Genomic DNA, 15,579 nt, shown 5'->3' with positions numbered 1-15,579 from the left:
ATGGAATAAGCACATCTTACATTAAATAAGTTCCTAGGGTATGCAGAGAATTAGCCTGTATAAGTGAAAACACTTCGGGCCTATTTTTAAAAAGATATTTCATCAAACACAAGTGAACACACTTTCTTTAAACTTTGGTGAAACCTCTTATATTAAGGATGTCGAGTTCTCCCTTTTACACTCCAACTGTGATACAATCAGAAAGTTGAGTACAGAAATATAATCGCAGAGAAATAAGAAGCTCCTAGGTGATGTTATTTTCTCTACAGTCCAGTGTGCTTATTATTACTGTGTTGAAAACCTTTGTTCTCAAACTAATAATGAAGGTACAGATGTGATAGTAATAGTTCTCTAAGAGGTAACCTTTAATGCAACCTTTTAGCCCCTTTAGAAGGGATGCACACAGTGATTTTTTTCCCTAGACTCAAAGCTGAGTACTCTATCATTTTAATAATCTTTCAGGTAAATCCTACGACAGTTATACCAACAAGTTTCCTCAAACAATCCCCCACCCATCCATCACCCCTATGTTCTACTTGTTTATATTCCCTTCACCCTTTCCTGTTATTATCACTGATATATCTGCTTGTACTTGAAAGTAAAAAGCAATTCCAGATTGCAGCAAACCCAGTGGCCCTGCTCCATAGCTCCTGTAGAAGAGCGACAGAAGGGTTTGAGAAAGGTGAAAGACATAAAGGATCATCATGGGTTGAGGTCAGGCACTACCAGAAGCCTCGCTTGTCTTTTTAAAATAGGCTCGGTGGACATGTTCCCATCAGTAAGTCTTCACTGGCTTGGAGAACAGATGTACTATTTCACAAACACCACTGTGTTTGAGTTTCTAGAGGCTACCCAGGCCAAGAAGACATCCCTAAGAAAGAAAAAGATACACACAAACTTAGAATTACAGCCTAGGTATGTTTTTTTAAAACTCAGTCTTAAACAAATAGGTTGATAGATATCACCTCAATAGGAATATAAGGGCAATAGGCCTAGAAGTCAGAAGTATAGGCAATCCTAATTTAAAGGATTTCAGATAGGAAATACCAATGCCTTATTTCATGAATGTAGGTCAGTCTCAGGAAAACTGGGGAAATGGGCAGAATCTTCAGAACTTCTTCCCTTTGCCCCATACTTAGCATTTTATTGTGCTACTTAACCACCTATCCATCCTCAAATTCTAATTCATTACCTAAGTGGTCTGGTTTGCACTAAGGAGATAAACTATACTGATATTCACAGACACCAACAGCTTGATGTGTCATAGTTTCAAAATGAACACATAGAGCTAACATGGTAACTGAAAAGTGTGAACTGCTAATTATGTCATCTTTGTCTATATGGCAAATGTAAGCTCTTTTTAAGGAGGGAAACTTTTCTAGTAGCTTCTGTAATCAGACATACATAGCAACCTATTCTACCTAAGGTAAGGTGATACTGATTATATGCTCAGATACCATGTTATTCCAACAGTTAATTTAGCCATACATTAATTATAAGAAGGGAACTGTAAGCTCACCTGCAGTGCTTCACCACGCACTCATTGCTGCAGTACTCATTGTCCCAGTCCTTACTCACAACGGGAGGGTTTTCACAGCCAGACCTCACACATCGAGGCTGGGGTGAAAGTGTCACGGGAGACCCAGTCACCAATTCAACATCCATTTGAGAAGGAGACTCAACCTATGAGAGGAAGAGAGCATCAAGATGGACTAGATTTCTACCTAGCCAGCCAGCCAGCTAGTCAAATTAACTCTGTGATCCAGTGGAGCAACACATGTTACAGTCCCTCACAGGTAGGGGTAAAGTTCCAAAGAAAGGTGAATTCTTGATCTCACTCCAAATCCAGCTTTAGAATTTTGTCATCCAGACTGACATGATGCTTCCCATCAGGGGAATGCTGGTCATAATGGTAGTGTTTAATCTTAACCTATCACTAACTTTATTCTACACTTAAATAATATTCCTCTGAAAATATCAATTCAAAAGTAGAATGTGAGTAGAGGTTGGGTCACTAAGATCAGAGGGACTAAGAGAAGATAAACTTTCAAGATCCATAGTTCCTGATTTTGCAGGGTGGGTTTTTTTTTCCCCCCAAAATAATTGTTTCTCATGTTGATGTATGGCAGAAACCAACACAGTATTGTAAAGCAGTTCTCCTCCAATTAAAAAAAATACGGCCCACATCAAAAAAACATTGTTTCATTAGTTACGAAGCTAACATCACAAATATACTAAATTTCAAGTTAAAACTAGGGTAAATTGGCATCTGTCTCTTTGGAAAGACTCATCAATACAAACTAACTGAATTTTTTTACCTATATCCCCTACCCATCCTTTTACTTAAAACATAAGCCAAGCAGTCAAGGTTTGGGAGAAATGGAAGAATTTGTCTCTCAAGCTTTGGATCCTGGGGTAGACACTTGAAAAGTAACTATGCTTAGGCTGTATCTTTACTTGAACTACAGTATTACTTCTGCTGAGTTAAGGAGTAATCTAGGGCAGGAGGCCCTCTTCATGTTTCTTCTCAAGAACACTACAGAGTATCTCGGGTGGGATAATTCAGTTGTAAGCAAACGTTCTCTATAGGATATTTTGTATCCTCGTCAGGCATTAAATGCTACTAGCAACTCCTGCTTTTATTTTATCAACCAAAATGCTTTCACTGGTCTAGAGCAAATACCTGAAAACAGTCTCACCTCAGACACTACATCTGTGATCATTTCACAGATTGTCTCAGGAGTGGTCTCCTCCACTGTGTGGGTCTCAGGGCTGTTGTTCACAGGCTGCTCTGGACTACTTTCTACAGGTGGTGGAACTAAGGTAGTCTGCATTTTCAGAGCGGGTGGAGGCACAATCTTGACTTGCAGTGGAGGTGGCTGTTGCTGTAGGTTGATTCGAAATTTCTGAGGTGGAGGCTGTTGCATGGCCTGGAGTGGGGGAGGCTGTTGGAGAATGGTTACTTGCTGCTGAGTTGGGGGTTGAGGCATCTGCTGTAGTGGAGGGGGCTGTAGTCGTGGTGGAGGTAGTTGCATAGAAGCTGCTGCTGCTGCTGCTGCCTGCAACACCGATCGAGTGACAATCTGGGCTTGTTGACTGGGCTGGATAGTAGCTGTACTGGTTTGGCCAAGTTGGAGACCCCGAGAGGTCACCACTGTGGCTGGGATAACAGTAACCATCCCGCCTTGAGACATAGTAATAGAAGAGGGCAACATCTGTTTGGTAATAATCAACTTGGTAATATTGGGCTGACCTCCAGCCCCAGAAGGTGCCTGGTTTGCCACATAGGATGAAAGAGTGGAATTGACAACAATGGAAGGAGATAGGGCAGGGGGCTCTGTTGAGGCTGGTGCTGGAGACGCTGGGTCAGCAGCAGCCACAGGAGGTGGAGAAGGAGTCTGTGATGGTGGCGCTGGGTCCATGTCCACAGCTTCCACAGTGGCCTAAAAGAAGATGAAAAAAAAAATCAGGAGATTTATCCTCTTCCCCAGGGTATGTTCACCCTAATCACCTTCCAAGAAAAAAATACAGATGGGGGTGGGGGTCAGGGGGTGAACGTGGTGGGTAAAGAAAGAAAAATGGGCAGCCATGTGTGCTACTTGGCTAAAGTAAACAATGAGAATATCAAACTCAAAGACAGACTGTTCGGAGAGTATTATGATGGAAACAGATGGGAAACTTGCTATATACTTTTAAGCTTTAATACTACATAGTATTAATAGATTCCACAGATTTTTGGTGGTATTTACTTCTTATAAATGCTAATAAGCAGCTCAAAAATCTGTTTATTGGTTTAAATATACATCTATCCCAGTCCTCTTACCTGACACTCTTGATTGTCTTTATAAGCAGCCAGAGCCTTCAGATACTCTTTCTTGGCAGCTTCAGTTTTCCTCTTATATACCTGCATGAAAGAGGCTGCTTAAAAAGTCCACATACTCATAGAAAAGACTAATAATCCTGTATTATTCATCAATGAAAGACAATTCATCTTAGTGTAAATACTGACAACCCTTCTTAGGTGAATACACTTCTGAAAACTAGTACTCAAGACAGCCTCCATGGCAGACTTGTATATGAAAGCCAGCCAATCAAGAGTAGGCTTGGAGAATAACTACACTTCTAAAGCTAATAGCAACCACTGCCCACACTTCTGTAACCAACACAAATCCTGACCCCCTAACTACATGATAAATCAGTAGTCTGCTTAGTCTGGGATCATGTCTACCCAGTCAGTATACTCTCCCTCTTAAGGAATGTGATAAACTAACGATGGCCACAATTCTTCCTGTTCTGTGTACCTAGTCTTCCATTAACAAATGAAACCTATTTCCTTTGAATTTGGGCTAGCTCTGTGAGTTGCTTTAACCATTAGAATGTGGCTGAATTAAGAATTTGGGGGCATCTGTTTTTGTTCTCTTGGAACACTGCTCTAAGCCTGCCAGTGTAAAGAAGTCAGTCTAGCCTATTTGGAGGATGAGAGACCATGCGAAAGAGAACCAAGGCGTTTAAGCCAACAGGTAGCACCAACTGCCAGAGATGGTAGCAAGGTCATCTTGAGCAGCCATATCAGGCTGCTGTTTGTGAGTACAACTGCAGGAATAAACCCAGGTAAGAACACCAGGAAAACCACCTAACCAATTTACAGAATCATAATAAGTAATAAATTACTTCTGTCTTAAGCTACTAAATTTGTGGTGGTTTACTGAGCAGCACATAACTGATACAAATTATCTGTAATATATTCAGTTTTTGTTTTAATGATTAAGTAGCAGACTTACTTTGATATAACACCTGTTGAGGCTAGGGTAATGATAATTACATTCATCTTTCATTTCAATTGTATATTTATGTAGTAACACAATTTTCATCTGTTTAATTCAGGTTAAATTTAGGGAGGTTAACTACAGTTCTCAAGTTTATATGAGGCCAATGAAAAACTCCAAACTTAGCTATGGATTCAGTGTTTTTTATAATAATTTTTATGTAGGTATTTTGGATTCAGGGTATGGCTGCAATTTTTAAGGCTGCTGCTAAGTCACTTCAGTCATGTCTGACTCTATGCGACCCCATAGACAGCAGCCCACCAGGCTCTGCCGTCCCTTGGATTCTCCAGACAAGAACACTGGAGTGGGTTGCCATTTCCTTCTCCAATGCGTGAAAGTGAAGTTTTAAGACAGATGATCTTGAATCCCATTAACAAAGAGTTGGTATTAAATAACATCTGAGAAAGTTAAAGCTTAGGTTTAATCCCCTTGCCTTTTTTTTTTTTTAACCAATTTTTAAAAAGTTATTTTGCTGCACCAGGTCTTAGTAGCGGCATGTGGGGCCTAGTTCCCTGACCATGGATTGAACCTGGGTCCACTGCATCTGAAGCTTGGAGTCTTAGCCACTGGACCAGCATGGAAGTCCCTATCCCCCTTATTCTTAAGAACTTCTATAACATTGTTCCTCGTTATTTGCTCACCTGTTTTTGCTCTTCTCCAAGACTGTCCCACATAGAAGCAACAATTTTTGAAACCTCTCCAAAAGTGGCATTGGGATTCTGTCCCTTGATGGCAGCCTGTGTGTCACGAAAGAATAAAGCATATGCTGAAACTGGTTTTTGAGGTTCATTAGGATCTTTCTTTTTTCTTTTCTTTGGAGCCTTCTGCTTTTTCCCTGCTTCCACCACAACTGTCTTCTGGCTGGGAGGTTGCTGTGAGGAGAAAAGAGACAGAATTATGAGGGAAGTATCACATCTGGAGAACTGACAGAAAAGGACTTTTAGATGGGGTAAACTAGTCATATGAATGGAATTTTCAGAAATGCTAAATAAAAATAGAGGCAAGAGGATTAAGGCTTTAGTAAAGTATGTGAAGACTGATAAGTATGGGGGTTGGAAAAAGCATTATAAACTGTAATAGAGGCAGGACCCCATAACCAGAAAAGAGCAGAGAAGATGGCAGGGCAGCAGGAGAGAAAACTTAGTAGGATCTATATGTCAAGGGTTTTATCCCAGTGTAACATGGCAGATTTGATTTTGGCAGAGAATGCCTTACCCTCCGGAATTCCTCAACACCATCCTCATGAAGTGAACCTGTAGGTGAAGGGGTGGTTGAAAGACGATCCTCAGGTGACTGGGCAGGTGGCAGGATGGTGCCACCCCCTAAGCTCAGACCAAGTTGAGAACTCAGTTCTGACTGATCAATGGTGGTCAACTGGCTATGCCCCATCAAGCCAGATGTCATGTCTGTCATTGGTACATCAATTGTAACCGGAGGGTTGGCACTATACTGAGTTCCTATAGAATGATCCAAGTCCTGAGAGAAGCAGAAGGACAAATTAAACAGTAAATATAAAAAACACCACCTTTCCCTTCCCTGCACCTGAATTCAGGACAGTTTATAAACCCTCTGCTTACCCAGAATGCATCATCATTTAAACTAACATCAAATAATTTATCTACATATAAAACATACTAAGCTTTTTAATAAGTAGAGAAATTACAGGTTGCGTACTAAGTCACTTATTTGTACTTAAAGGCCTATTCCAAAATAACTAAAAACAGACAAAGAAGTCTTAATTTTGGGCAAGTTCAGAGCAAGTAAATCATTCAGTAATCTGGAGATAGTGATGACACACAGGGGAAAGAAAAACTTTATCCCTGTACCCTCTTAAATAATGGCTGGGTATAATGGCTGGGTAAAGTTCAATGCACAGGCAAATCAGAGTAAAGCCAATGTTAGAAGAGATGTCTGGCATCAAGTGTAGTGTGTGTCGATGTGCTGATGAGATGTGCTAGAAGCCCAATACACTGAAACACATATTAATCCACTTAATCCACTCATGGTTCAGACAGGGTTTGAATACACCCCTCAACATACCAGCAATCACACTCATTTGAACCGTAGAATGTGAAAGCCATAATGTAATAGGGAAAAAACTTTTCTTTCAAAAATCCAATAAATAATTTTCATTTCAGGGTTAACACTGGACATTTTACAATTTTAAAATGTTTCAAAAAAAATTGATTCAAATGATAAATCTCACTTATTCAAGGGAAGTGAGGTCTTTATTAGCCTTTAGTAAGAAGAATGAAAAGTAATACCCAAGGGAATTAAGTAGGGCGTACAGAGTCACTTGTATCTCCCCTAACACCATGCCCATGAGGTTGGGTAAGCCTGATAATGTCTTGCCCCTTACCATGGTCAAGCCCCCACTCAGGAGCCCCCCGCCCTGCTCCATCAAGCCATGGGTCATGCCCACAGGCATGTCCAACGTCTGGACCCCATACTGGGCTGAAAAGCTGCCATCCTGAGAGGAAGAAGGGTCTGCCAGGTCATCAAAGTGGCCAACCACATCCGAGACAGCCAATGAGGGGTCAGAATCCAAGGAGATAGGTGGGATTTCAAATTCCTCATCACCCAGGCTTGGTGTGTGGAACGTCTGTAGGGAGGGAAAAAAGGAGAAAGATTTAGTGGAAAGAAGAGGAGTTGCATACTGCTAGAAGAACGTGCCTGAGTACTAGACATTCTTAGTGTACTTTTCAGCCTGGATCCCATTTTTGTTATCAATATCTTAGGACTTACTTAATTTTAAAAATAGGTCTCTTCTTCCGCATATCTTTGGCCATATGTCATGTACAAAGCTGCCAATATCAAAATCACAGTTTTCAATTCACTTATCTCTTTTCTGCCTTTATCATCTTGGTTGTCCTAAACTATTTTGCCTGTTGGTCTAATGAATGATTCTTTCAGCACCATTAATAAGGACTCAACCTTTATAACCTGTTTTGTTATGATGCTTAAAATCTGTCTGAAGATTCTAGGATACAGCAATTATTTCATAATTACTACACCTGAACTGTTAGACCACAGAAATTCACTGTCAACCAGACAATTAGACTTTGTTGTTTTAGGGTCCTCTGAAGCAAATCCTAAAAGGAACTGTCACGGGGACCTTATGCACTTCTGAAATATAGGCACTTGAGAGTTTCCTACTTCTTTTCTGTTTTAGAAATCATGATTTGTACAAAATTCCCATATGTACAGGATTTTCAGAAAACCCAACAATGCCAACCAAAATAAGGATAACAGTGAGGAGAAAAACCTTCATAAGAGATATAGCCAGAGGGCAAACTGGTTCTCTAAGAGTTCCCGAACACATTTCTGTCTTGCTCTGAACGAGCCTTTCTGCAAAAGAGGAAGAAAAAGATTACTCCAGCTGGAAGACCCAATCACTTCCTCTGAATCCAACTACAATAATAATATAGTCTTTCTACTCAGTAGTAAAGAACCTGCCTGCTAATGCAGGAGACGCAGGAGACTCAGGTTCGATTTCTGGGTTGGGAAGATCCCCCAGAGAAGGAAATGGCAACTCACTCCAGTGTTCTTGCCTGGGAAGTCCCAGGCAGAGGAGCCTGGCGGGCTACAGTCCATGGGTCACAAGTAGTCAGAACTGAGTGAGCGTGCAGGCATGCACTCTGAATGAGGCCACCATTCACGGAGGTAACAGATCAATGTCTCATTCAAAATACATTAAATGCTATGGTTTCTTTTGACACTAAAAAACTAAAAACGGCAACATCTGCAGCAACAGAGCATTAGAGCATTAACAGCAATAGAGCATTAAAAGCAAGAGACTTTTGTGTCACAGAGATCTGGGTTCAAGTCCCTTCTCTGCCACTTACTCTATGACCTCAAATGGGTTTTCCTCATTTATAAAATCAGACTTGTAATCTCCTTATATGGTTATTAGGAGAACTAATGGGATTTACTACAGAAAGGTTTGTCACATGGCCCTGATATATATATAATTACTTAGTGATAACATTAATATCCTAATTGTTAGCTTGTCACCTACCCCAACCAATTATCACAGATTGTTGGAATTTTAGAAACTTTAAATTTTATCAACTTGTCGTATGGCACAATAAATATTAACTGATTCAGATAAAATTCAGTAGATACCCACAGGTATTTTTTTTTCTTTTTCATAATTAAGTAACGTATCTCAAGCAGGATTTTAAAAAGGCAGATGAATCAGATCAAATTGCTAACATCCATTGGATCACAGAAAAAGCAAGAGAATTTCAGAAAAACATCTATTTCTGCTTCACTGACTACAATAAAGCCTTTGACTGTGTGTATCACAACAAACTGTGGGAAATTCTGAAAAAGACAACACCAGACCACCTGACCTGCCTCCTGAGAAACCTGTAGGCAGGTCAAGAAGCAACAGTTAAAACTGGACATGGAACAATGGACTGGTTCCAAATTGGGAAAGGAGTACGTCAAGGCTGTATATTGTCACTCTGCTTATTTAACTTATATGCAGAGTATATCATGCAAAATGCTGGGCTGGATGAAGCATAAGCTGGAAACAAGATTGCTGAGAGAAATATCAATAACCTCAGATATGCAGAAGACACTACCCTTATGGCAGAAAGCGAAGAGGAACTAAAGAGCCTCTCAATGAACATGAAAGAGGAGAGAGAAAAAGCTGGCTTAAAACTCAACATTCAAATAACAAAGATCATGGCATCTAGTCCTATCACTTCATGGCAAATGGATGGGGAAACAATGGGAACAGTGACAGACTTTATTTTCTTGGGCTCCTGAATCACTGCAGTTGGTGACTGCAGCCATGAAATTAAAAGAAGCTTGCTCCTTGCAAGAAAAGCTACAACCAACCTAGACAGCATATTAAAAAGCAGAGACATCACTTTGCTGACAAAGGTCCATCTAGTCAAAGTTACGGTTTTTCCTGTAGTCATGTATGGATGTGAGAGTTGGACCATAAAGAAGGCTAAGCACCAACAAGTTGATGCTTTTGAACTGTGGTGTTGGAGAAGACTCTTGAGAGTCTCTTGGACTCCTAGGAGATCAAACCAGTCAATTCTAAAGGAAATCAATCCTGAATATTCATTGCAAGGACTGATGCTGAAGCTAAAGCTTCAGTATTTTGACCACCTGATGTGAAAAGCCGACTCACTGGAAAAAACCCTGATGGTGGGAAAGATTGAAGGCACAAGGAGAAGGGGATGACAGAGGATGAGATGGTTGAATGGCATCAACGATTCAGTGGACATGAGTTAGAGCAAGCTCCAGGAGATGGTGAAGGAAAGGGAAGCCTGGCATGCTGCAGTCCACGGGGTCACAAAAAGTGGACACAACTGAGCAACTGAACAATAACAACAACATTCTTGAAGAATTCCTCAAGGTATTTCCAGACCTACGAAGGCTCTCACCAATATCACCATTTTTAATTTTGATAGAATATTTCCAGCTATTAAAACTAGGGAGAGAATATGTCTGTGAAATTTCTCTGAAATCACACTGGAAAACAGAAAAAAAGTTTCCTAGAAGACAAAAAGACATGTATATTGCTTCATTTCTATATTTTCCTTTTCCAAGAGCCTTACTATTTAGCATGGTAAACATTTGCGGTATTAACACGAGGGGAGCATAAAGAGCACAGGAGCATACAATTGAGGAAAAACTAAAACTCTCCCTAAGAACTGAACTTTCCTCAGTACACAAATCATAATTTTTCTTATTATGTGGAAGTTCTTAACTTCAGTCCATGACTCTGAGATTTCAGTTCAAGTTCATGTGAGCGTTTTTCAGGAAAAACAGTACAAAGATTTTTACCAAATTCTGATGTAAACAAACAAAAGTTACAGTGACAGGAAGGATCCGGAGAAACATTTATTGTATTAGATCAACAGTTGTAAAATAGTAGTTTATAATTTTTTAAGAAGATACAGGTTGCTTTGGTAAAGCAATAGATGACTATCCTTTTCTGCTTACCACAACAAATAAGAAAAGTAACTCTGCTGATATGAAAATGATACTATTTGTTAATGACAACTGAAAAAAGAATAAAAATTCATACAAAAGACCAGTGTTCTACAAAGGACTAGCCTTCATAAACCACCTGGAGTATTCTCATGAACTACACTAAACACCAAGGAAGCAGAGATTTCACTGTATTGAATTAACAAGGCATTCTTTCTATGTACCACCCACTGGAATGGAAACAGCTTTGTTATTCTGCATCTATGGCTTTACTCCTGTTTTGTTTTTTGTTACGTTGTTTCTTCCTTTAAAAAGGAAGGGTAAAATAACTGCAATGATCAAGAATACAGAAGGGGAAACCATGTGTTAGAATAGAGATCTACTCTAAAGCTTTTACTACCACAAGCTATTGGTAAGATTATTAGATAATGAACATCTAAAGATCTTTTATTTCAGTGGATTCACTATATAACTAAATCATAAACTCTAGCTTGCCAAATATAAAAAGATAAAACTGTAGCAAATATTAAAGTAAAACTAAATGACGTGGACACAGAAAGAGGAAAAAGAAACATGATTCTTCTCCCTTTTCAACTCAACTTTCATTTCCTTCTGTTAAATTCCTGGGGCTTTATGAAGAAGAAAGCAGTTTGGGAATTATAGTTTATAAGCAAGGATTATAAAGGTTTAGCTATTTAGAGAACTAAAAAAATTTTAAATACCATTTTTCCTACCTTTTCACATTCCTCCATACCAAAACATACAATCCAGTATTTAAGTAATTTCTTGTGTAGATTATTCATCTTAAGGAAAAGTTCTTTTAATCAAACACTGATTTATTCAACAATACATTGGTCCTATGGATTATTAAAATAGTTTAATTGTTCTTAAAAATTGATACAGTAATGAAAATTTAACTATTCAGCCTGAAATCATTAACTGGTTCTAATGATTACTTAGAAAATTAGGAAAATTAAGGACAGGTATCTTTATGACTGGGGCTTCCCAGATGGCGCTAGTGTAAAGAACCTGCCTGTCAATGTAGGAGATGCAAGAGAGGTCAGTTTGATCCCTGGATCAGGAAGATCTCCTAGAGAAGGGAATGGCAACTCATTCCAGTATTCTTGCCTGGAGAATCCCATGGACAGAGGAGACAAAGAATCGGACAGGACTGAAGCGACTTAACATGCAAGCATGCATCTTTACGACTAATTTCCCCAGAGTGCTCAAAGTACAATATCATTATTTAAGTGCCACCCTAAACAAGATAAACAGAAAGATTAAACTCCCTTCAGACTATAGAGCTCTCCTAGCTCAAACAATGCTATTATAAATGCTAAGCCTGCCTCTCTGGACACTTAATCTTTAAAAATTATTATTTCTTATTTTATTGAGGTATAAGTAATGTAAAGCACACAAATTTTAAGTATATAGCTCAATGACTTTTTACATACCTTAACACCCAATTATCTACTGCCCAGATAAAGATACAGAACATTTCCATCACTCTGAAAGATCTTCTCATGCTCCTCTCTAGTCAGTACTCCCTCCCTTCCACAGTAGGTACCACTATTCTGATTTCTATCAGCATAGTTTAGTGCTGTCTATTCTTCATCTTAATTTAAAAATAAACCCACAGAGTGTCTACTCTTTTTTATTTGGCTTCTTTTATCCAGTAGTATGTTTTTGAGATCACTCAGGTTGCATTAGTAGCTCATTATTTTTTATTGCTGTGTAGTATTCCCTTTAACAAACCTATCAGTTTATAGACATTTGTTTCCACTGTTTAGCTGCATCAATCAAGTTTCTGTGGACATACATGTTTTTGTTTAGTATATGCATTCATTTCTCTTATGTATACATCAAGGAGTGGAATTACCAGGTCACAGGATAACTATATTTCATGTGTCATAGATACTGCTAGTTTTCCAAAGAGGCTGAATCGATTTACAGTCTCACCAGCAATGATTAAGAGTTATCTACATGCTTATTAACTCCTGGAATGATCAGTTTTTTAAATTTTTACCATTATGTTGGGTATAAAATGGTACCTCATTGTTAATTGGCATTTCCCTGATAAGTGATGATGATACTTTTTCATATGCCTAGTGACAATTTGGATACCCTCTCTTCTGATATGCAAGTTTAAATCTTCTGTCCATTTAAAAATTGGATTCTTTATTTCACTCTGCAGAAGTACCTGAATATACTCTGAATCTGAGCCAGATATATGTAATAAAATATCTTCTCCCAGTCTGTGAAGTGCCTATTTAATTTCTTAATGATGTCTACTGATGAAAAGTTCTTAAATTTTGGAAATTCCCTGTTGCTCTAGTGGTCAGGACTTGGCACTCTCAACTGTTTGGGCCTGGGTTCAGTCCCTGGTTGGGGAACTACAACCTGGAGAGCTGCACAGCATGGCCAAAAAAAAAAAAACAAAAAAAAACCCCAAAACACTTTATATTTCAAAGAAGTCCAATTTTTTCAACTTTTTTATGGTAAGTTATTTTTGTGGACATTTCTTTTCCTTGCAAGAAACTCTAAAAATTACTCTTCTAAAGAAAAAAAATTTTAATTACCTTCATCTTGTTTTAAGATATACTTGGAGTGGCACACAGTAAGACCAGAAACAACAAAAACCACAAACCAACTGAAATAAAGGAAAACAAACACACAAGAGGGAAAACAAAGGTGAAGAAGTTGTAATGGATAAAGAGAAATGGTAACAATGACAGGGCCCTAAGCTAAAGGAATCCACTGAAATTTAGTTATGAACTTCTTGGCAAAAGAGTTTATAAAAAATTTTTTTCTTAAAGTAATAAAAGCAAACACAAAGGAAAGACTCAAACCTGGAAAAGTTCTTGAGGAGGCCAATGTGAAATTTACAACACTCTAAATAAATTTAAATTGTGGAGACTTGATTCAGAAGAAATTGGTAATGATGTGCTTTCATGTAGATGAGACTAATGTGAAATCTACAACACTCCACATAATGAAATTAAACCATGAAGATATCACTCAGAAGAAACTAACAATGAGATTGCAAAGCATCAAACAGATTTTAGTTTTGTATTATTTCTAAATTTACTGCTCATTTGATTCACACTGTAGTTAAGAGTGTAAAAATAAATAGTAATCACAATAAAGTTAAAAGAAACTAGCAACCCTCCCCCCCCCTTGCCCATCTAATTCTCATACATGAAAGTATTAAGGTTTGTTACAGGATAAGTTCATGAATGCATGCCAAGTCGCTTCAGTCGTGTCCAACTCTTTGCAACCCTATGGATAAGTTCATTCAACAGCAATTGAGAATTCTTGATACAAAAAAAGTGATCAAATGGTTTATGCCAAGTTTGAAAACAATTAAAAATTCTCAAAAGACAGAAAGTTCAAAATTTTCGTTTCTCAAAGACTGAATTTATTTTTGTTCCACCCTTTTCTTTTGCCTTGTCTAAACAAATCATACATATTTATGACAACATTGCAATTAAACCTTTTCCAAGAACACTAAAGGACATCACCATGATCATTACTTCCACTTCACAACATCGTAAGAAACTATTATTACAATCCTTTGACAGCTAGGGAAACTGACACATAAGGGTGAAGTAACCTACCCAAACTGAGGCACTGGCAAACAGAAACGCGTGCTCTACTTAACTCCATGTTTTCTCGCAAATATTCCCTTTCATTCTCTCACTAGCACAACAAGCTAACACTCTGTAAGGAAACATAACCATTAACTTTTCAAAAAATTGCTAGGTAGGAAGTTTCAACGAAACACATACCCCTTCAATAGAGTACGGTTTAAGAATGAACACATTCCACAGTTGACGTGTTAGGTAAACTCCTGCCCCTTCCCAAATTTCTTTGGCTGAAACATTCCCTCCTGCGATCTCCCATTATTGTACTTGTTTCTCCTCCACGAAAGGAGACAATTTCATTCTATACTCCAATAGAGAATCGCTCTAAAATAGGTTCGCTTTTTCCAGAGTCCTGCTTTTCTGATGACAGCAGCTTTCCTGGCCTTCCGCGTAGTCCTCATGGGCTCTGAAGGCAGCTGCCACTTTTCTCCAGATATCGATCTCAGCCTCCGGTTCCCAACCCCCGGGCCCTGGCGTCCGCGCTCTCCTCCCCATCATCCTACCCCACCGCTGCCTCCCACCCTCTCCGCGCAGCGTCGGCAACTCATGCTCACCTCGGCCCCTGACAGGAAGGGGTGCGAGGGCCCTGTGATCGTCAGGTAATTGTCATTTCCTCCGGGAAACTGGAAACCAAAAGAAAGCCGCGGGGATAAGTTAGGGGAAGCAGAGAGTTAGATCGGAGCGACGTTTTCTGACCCAGACATTATGACAACACCCCCCAAACCCCGCTCTCTCTCCCCTCCCATCTGCCGCTTCCCGCTTCTGCTTCAACCCCGTCAGCCGCGCTCTCTCGCCAGCCTTCTTAACGCTCAGGAGCCTACCTCCATCTTCACACAACGGCTATCACGGTCTCAGTGAACTCATCACTCCCACCGCCCGCACACAGGACACGGAACTGCCGTCACTTCCCCAACGTCGTGCGTCGCTCTCCGCTGATTGGAAGGAGCGCCTTGGGGCTGCTGCGAGTCAGGCCCGGGAAGGCCGAGCGGACTGACAGGCTAGCTATCGCCTCCTGGAGCTTGGTGGGATAATGGCATGTAGGAGTGTTAGAGGCCTCCCCGGAGGTGGTATCTGGGTATTACCGTCGCTCCGACCGAAACGGGATTTCGAGGGAGAGCAATAGAGACGTTAACTGGGCTAGAGGGGCCGGAGGT

The 15,579-nt window shown here is 39.7% G+C and overlaps 1 protein-coding gene across 2 annotated transcripts; it reads right to left on the bottom strand.

Moving 5' to 3' along the window:
• Window positions 1-175: 175 nt before the first annotated feature.
• On the bottom strand, window positions 176-15,298 carry TOX4 (TOX high mobility group box family member 4). Of its 2 annotated transcripts, XM_068964412.1 has the most exons (9): window positions 15,247-15,298; window positions 14,980-15,048; window positions 7,186-7,428; window positions 6,042-6,302; window positions 5,468-5,698; window positions 3,824-3,904; window positions 2,700-3,443; window positions 1,520-1,683; window positions 176-871 (listed from the first exon to the last, which is right to left on the bottom strand). In XM_068964412.1, the coding sequence occupies exons 1-9, from the start codon at window positions 15,250-15,252 to the stop codon at window positions 811-813; spliced, it is 1,860 nt and encodes a 619-aa protein (XP_068820513.1). In that variant the 5' UTR covers window positions 15,253-15,298; the 3' UTR covers window positions 176-810. The 2 variants fall into 2 exon arrangements, with proteins under 2 accessions (XP_068820513.1, XP_068820514.1); XM_068964413.1 differs by lacking the exon at window positions 14,980-15,048 and having other exon boundaries at window positions 15,247-15,255.
• Window positions 15,299-15,579: the final 281 nt, after the last annotated feature.

Source organism: Capricornis sumatraensis, chromosome 2 (assembly GCF_032405125.1).
Source record: "Capricornis sumatraensis isolate serow.1 chromosome 2, serow.2, whole genome shotgun sequence".
NCBI classification, from domain to species: Eukaryota; Metazoa; Chordata; class Mammalia; order Artiodactyla; family Bovidae; genus Capricornis; species Capricornis sumatraensis.
This window is presented reverse-complemented; position numbering and strand designations above follow the sequence as displayed.